A 5,652-nucleotide genomic window follows, 5' to 3' on the forward strand; every position below is an offset into this window, starting at 1 on the left:
TGATCTATGAATGTAGCTGCCATGACAGAGATCACCACATATGAATGTTTGTAGCAGTCTGAATATTTAGAAGTAAAACAAAACAAAAAATCATCAAAATTAGAGCCAGATATTGTTTACTGCCAGGTCAGTTTTGGTCTCCGGGCAGCCTGTTGCCGACTACTCATCGTGATGTGAATAAAAACAAAAACTGTGTTTTTCCTTTTGTAAGATAAGTTCCAACGCTGGAAGGATCATTGCATCTATTGGACGTTAGTGTACTCACATATTCTTAGCAAATGAGGGCCAGATATGGATATGGAAAAATATGGTTCTGAAACATCATACTTTTGAGTTTTAAAATGCTGGGGTAGCATTAAAGATTTTTGGAAACATACACGCCATGAATGCAAAGTGTTGCCATCGGAGAGTAACAGTTCCACATTCTTTTTTTAATCACAATTGCCGTTCATCGTGTGTAGTATTTTCTGTAGCTTAGCAACCAACTGCAGAGTAGACAACCTGCTTCCTGTTAACACTGATGCAAATAATACGGAGCTAAAGTGCTCATCTGGGTGGAGATCGTTTAGCTTTAGCCTCAGTTAGTTTTTCACCCTCTCAAGTCGGTGTGTGGTGAATATGACACTTCACTATGAAGATAAAAGTTTACACAGAATAATGCCAAAGTTGCTCAATAATTTATTCATTTTTCTTCACATTTCTCAAAACAATATATACACGAATCTAAAACTATTTCTTGTTTGAACTTACCAACCCAACCATTCTTTCAACCCAGAAACCCACCGAACTGTGACAAGCAAAATACTTTGGTGAAGCGTAAGAAACTATCTAAACGTGCATTGCAGGAATCGGCAGCTGCAGCATGTCCGTCATTGTTCATCTCACTGGTGGCACATCATCGGAGTCGCGCTGGCAAACCTCACTGAACACCGTGCCCAAACCCGGAATAATTACAAGTCTTCTTTTGATCAACAAAAGTGTTGCTCACTATTCCCAAGCAGGTAAGTGGGTTAAGTGAAAGCCATGCAACATAAACATTTACAGTCAAATGTAACATTGAAACTTGGTGAGAGGAACAGGAGCTGGGCTCAGGGCAGGCAAGCAGGTTTCTGTTGGTACTACAAGTTTGTACAAGAGGTGCTGCAATATATCCTTCAATGTCGGGAGTAAGTGTTCATTATTTATTGCACTCATTTTCTCTCGTTTGTTCCCTCTGGATCTGTGTGTGTCTCCAGCGTGCTCCTTTAAGGGCTGGGGGAGAGGAGAGGGAGGAATGCCCAAGAGCATCAAACACCCCTAAAGGAAGCAGGTCTGTCCAGATGAGGGAAGGTGTTAACAACGGGCACACACTTCAGTGTTGGAAATTGGTTGGTAACAATGCAACTTTTCTGGAGCAACTTCAGTCTTCCCTCTGGTTTCACCCACTGAAGCTGAAAAAGTGCCACAGTGACCAGTTGAGAATTTCCTCAGAAAAGCAAAGGTCCGAGAAGAGACCTCAATCCCCAGCATTGCAGTGCATCCACAGCCCTCATCTCTTCTTCTTGCTGTGTCGCAGCATCTTTTTCCTCTTCAGAATCATTTCATAGAGTTTCTCGAGGCCAGACTGAAGACCCTGACCATCCAGTGCCGAGCAGCCCTGCGCGTGGTGCAGTGTGGACGAGCTCAGCTCGTGGAGGGCGAGCACCTTCTCCACCTGAAGCACAGAGACAAGAGGTGCGTCAGCAACCGACACCCAACAACTGAAGAACAATGACGCAAACACTCAGTTAAACTAAATTTTGGCACAGCAGGTTTAACACGCATTTCATGTCTATGTATTTGCCACGTGTGTCTTTTCTGGATGCTGATGATACTACGAATACAAAATGTCTTTTACTTTGATCAATTTAAGCTTTTTTAGACGACTAACCCTAAGTTGATTGACAAAATTCCAAACATATGTCCCCATCACATCAAATAGAATATTACAGTCCATCAGATATATCAGTTGGCCGATAATATCGAAATACATCCATTTCCTAAATAAAAGTTCTATATAATTGGTTGCATTTGTGTTTTTCTTTTTATCTATAGTCATTTAAAATAAAGTTTATGGTTAAATGTAAAATATGTAGCCACAATAAAATAATAATGATATCTTAGGAAACATCAATATATATATATATATATATGTATATAAATATATATATATATATATACATATATATATTGAATATATAAAGAAAATTATTTTATGTTGCAGGGTTTCTCTGTACGACTCAGGAGCTATTAATACTCCATAGGATGGTATTCATCGCCAAACCAGATTGTGAGTTTTTGTGTCATTGTGGCTTTGGTCTCACTTTGGCAACATAACACCCCATGGAATGAAACGTTCAATTACAAAACAATATGTCATCTGGAAAAACAAACCGCTTATTTTGTTTGACCGACAACCAAAATGATATAAAGCCTCAGATCAAAGAAGGTGGAACATTCTATATGCAACTATATCAAACCACTCATGTAACCGTAATTACCTCTGAAGCCGACATGGCTTGATCCAGGTCCTGTTTGTTTGCTAGAACAAGTACTGGCACCCCCTGGTTCTCCGCTGACCGGGCGATCCTGTGGAGCTCCACCTTGGCCTCTTCCATCCGCTCCGCCTCGGCCGCGTCCACCACAAACACCAGCCCGTCCGTCCTCCTGGTGTACGACTTCCACAGAGGCCTCAGTTTCTCCTGGCCACCGACGTCCCACACCTGGAACGTGGTGCTGTTGTTTTTGGTGTTTCCCATGGGTACCTTAATCCGCTCCATGTTGAACCCCTTGGTGGGGATTGTCTCAACGAACTCCCGCAACTTGAGTCTGTAGAGGAGGGAGGTTTTCCCGGCGGAGTCCAAACCAATCACCACCACATGCAGTGACTGGAAGCTGGGGAGGAACTGGGTGTTGGGGGCAATTTCTGTTAACTGATTCCCCATGTTTTTCGGTCCTATGCAGTATAATAATCCCTTCAAGGATTTAGAGGACCAAACGATTGCCTTATTGAGGTTGGTCCTTTAAAGTAGCACAATCCCTCTGTTTTCCTGGGTCCTTGTCTCAGTGACTCCGTGTCCTTGACAGCCCAAATAAATAGTGTGTCTGGGGAGAAGCGGTGAAGGTGGCAAGAGGGACAAGGAGGAATCCTTGTCGGCTGGGTAGTGGTTCACACTCCTGGCCTCACTTCAAAGGCTGGTGGGGGGGGTAGCAGGGGACAGCCCGTCGGCTGCAGTCACTGAGGACCTGGTGATGAAAAAGGAGAGGGGGAGGAATGAGTCAGCTTTTATAACAAAGTACTGGGCTGTCCATAACTTTTCATTGCAGCACTGACAAATCCAAACTGCGTATTTCTCATTTAATAAATAAAAAAACAGTTTTAAATACTTTTGAGAGTGAGGCACAGAACAATATTTAAAAATGTGAAGAAAAATATCCGTCATATATAAAATTCGGGGCTGGATACTCTTACATTGTAATTGTGCATAAAGACAACAGGTGAAACGTTTAAACGAGCTCGGGTTGGGAACTTCCGGTGAGCCCTTGTCCTGCCCGGACTGCACCGTGGCACGAGTCAGTGTCGGCGTCGGACCTGTCTGTTTTATTGGTCACTGACCAATAGGACAAAAACATAACGAATGCTTTTAAGGTATGGTAGAATATCTTTTTTTTTCTCTACAAAACAGCAAGTTGCGAAGTTAAAAATGACATTTTAAGAAGTATGTAGTCCCTCTCGCGGAGGAACCTTCTCTCTGTGTCGCGAGCCCATCCGCGCTACAACAAAGTCCACCACCGAAAGTAATCTGCAGTCCGGAGTAAAACCTATTCTCACCTGCCAACACTTCTGCGCTCCTCGCAGCAGTCAACATTATTCACGTGCGACCGGTTGATAAAAAAAGTTTTAGCGTCAAAGTAATTCCGAAGGGATCGTCTTCAGAGAGAGAGAGAGAGAGAGAGCCGGCGGCCGCGTGCACGCAGCCAGTTGTCGGACGAGGAGTGCAGGCAGGAGAGAGGGAGCGCTGGACAAAAGCACCAGCAACCCCCGCCCGCGACTGACGTAGCAGAGTCGGGAGGGGCGGAGACAGAAGCAGTCTGCCGGAGGATGGAGGAGCAGTACCTACAGGCCGTGGCGGCGCCAGATCCTGTATTTTGCTGGTGCTGTAAGGGTTGCTCGACGTTTCAGTGAGGGTGCGCTGAAATTTAAGAGTTCACCTTGACACACGTACACACACACACACACACACACACACACACACGCGGATACGCACCCGCCCCGTCGCGGTCTTCTAAGCGAGCGAACGAGAGAGGAGAGAAAGTGGTTGGTGACAGGTTCTCAGTCTCATTTACAGGTTTTGATGAAAGTCTTTTCACGTTGACGTTCAAGTGAGTAAAGAAACGTGACACATGCATTTAGATTATTACCAAATCTCTCCAGCAATGTTCCACCTCATAGAAATCTTTAATTTCGTCAGACCCAAGGGGCGTCCGGAGCCCCCGGAAGACAATTTTGTACATTTCAAAGTTAAATCCATCAATCTGGTGACCTTTGACATAAATATAGGAGGCTAGTTCAATGAGAACGTTATGCTGTACTAGTAAACAATTGTGTGCTGTTGTTAAGAATTTAATCATGAATGGATTAGTATGAACCATTAATATCCTTACAACCTATATATGTGTTGTATGGATACTGACCATCACCCTCATATTAAATAAAAGAAGGGAAATAGCTTCTTTATAAAATATCATTATTTGCATAATTCTGTCTGTATTATGATTTTCCTTTAATTTCCACTATCGTGTTTTGTATTCTTCAAAGAAATTGAGTACATTTTCAGACTGTCCGTCAGTCATATCTCGTGAACCGTTCATATTGCCGTATGTGTTGTTTAGGGTCCAAGAAAGTGCAGTGTTGAGTTTGAACACGCATAACGTTCAGAATTTATACATTTTGATTTAACAGCTGATCAGTGCTGTGGAGCAGCAACGTGAGACACGCTGTCAATCACAACAACAACGCGTTCATGACAATGGTGACAACAGCTGATTCTGCGGTTTAGGATTCCGTGTACCATTTCAAACAAGGTTTAAAATTATGTTGTTGTGTTGGAAGGGAGTATTCATACCCGTTCCTTTCAGTAAAACTAGAATAACTACAATATAAAACAAGTTACTGTATTATGTTGTATTGTTTGGGGTAAAGTATGTGAGTGTTATTATCAACATAATAGTGTCATAATAACTAGGACCCACACTATGTATTTATGTATTTCATATTATGTAATCTAATGACTGATGCATTAACATCGTGCCTGTAAGAATGCAACATATTTTTACAGGTCAGGAGGTGGATTGATTTTTTTCCAGTGACAGCATGATCACACTAACGAAAACTCGATTTTCACCTTATGAGTCGATGTCATTCAATGGGAAATTCATGTAATTCACTGTAAGAGGCATTTCACTTTTTTTTGTTGCTGTGGGGTTGTGATTGATTTTTTTGAACCAGGGAGTAGAGCATGTCATTTGTCACCATCCCACCTCCACCTTCTCCTGCTTCTCAACAGGGAGCAGAACTGCAGTTTAATGGCATAGTTACCCCAATGTCAACATCTGTCAATAAAATAAAATAAA

The 5,652-nt window shown here is 42.6% G+C and overlaps 1 protein-coding gene across 2 annotated transcripts; it reads right to left on the reverse strand.

Annotated features, from left to right (window-relative positions):
• Positions 1 to 665: 665 nt before the first annotated feature.
• On the reverse strand, positions 666 to 4,028 carry LOC118289233 (ADP-ribosylation factor-like protein 4D). Of its 2 annotated transcripts, none has more exons than XM_035616054.2 (3): positions 3,851 to 4,028; positions 2,520 to 3,264; positions 666 to 1,693 (listed from the first exon to the last, which is right to left on the reverse strand). In XM_035616054.2, the coding sequence occupies exons 2-3, from the start codon at positions 2,961 to 2,963 to the stop codon at positions 1,529 to 1,531; spliced, it is 609 nt and encodes a 202-aa protein (XP_035471947.1). In that variant the 5' UTR covers positions 2,964 to 3,264; positions 3,851 to 4,028; the 3' UTR covers positions 666 to 1,528. The 2 variants fall into 2 exon arrangements, with proteins under 2 accessions (XP_035471947.1, XP_035471948.1); XM_035616055.2 differs by lacking the exon at positions 3,851 to 4,028 and adding an exon at positions 3,491 to 3,624.
• Between the last annotated feature and the right edge of the window lie 1,624 nt (positions 4,029 to 5,652).

This window comes from Scophthalmus maximus, chromosome 17, assembly GCF_022379125.1.
Source record: "Scophthalmus maximus strain ysfricsl-2021 chromosome 17, ASM2237912v1, whole genome shotgun sequence".
NCBI lineage: Eukaryota > Metazoa > Chordata > Actinopteri > Pleuronectiformes > Scophthalmidae > Scophthalmus > Scophthalmus maximus.

Excerpts from the sequence above, each read along its gene's own strand:
- LOC118289233 (XM_035616054.2), bottom strand. The coding sequence starts at position 2,963 with ATGGGGAATCAGTTAACAGAAATTGCCCCCAACACCCAGTTCCTCCCC. Across the intron at positions 1,694-2,519 it reads AAGCCATGTCGGCTTCAGAG|GTGGAGAAGGTGCTCGCCCT; the intron begins GTAATTACGGTT and ends TCTGTGCTTCAG.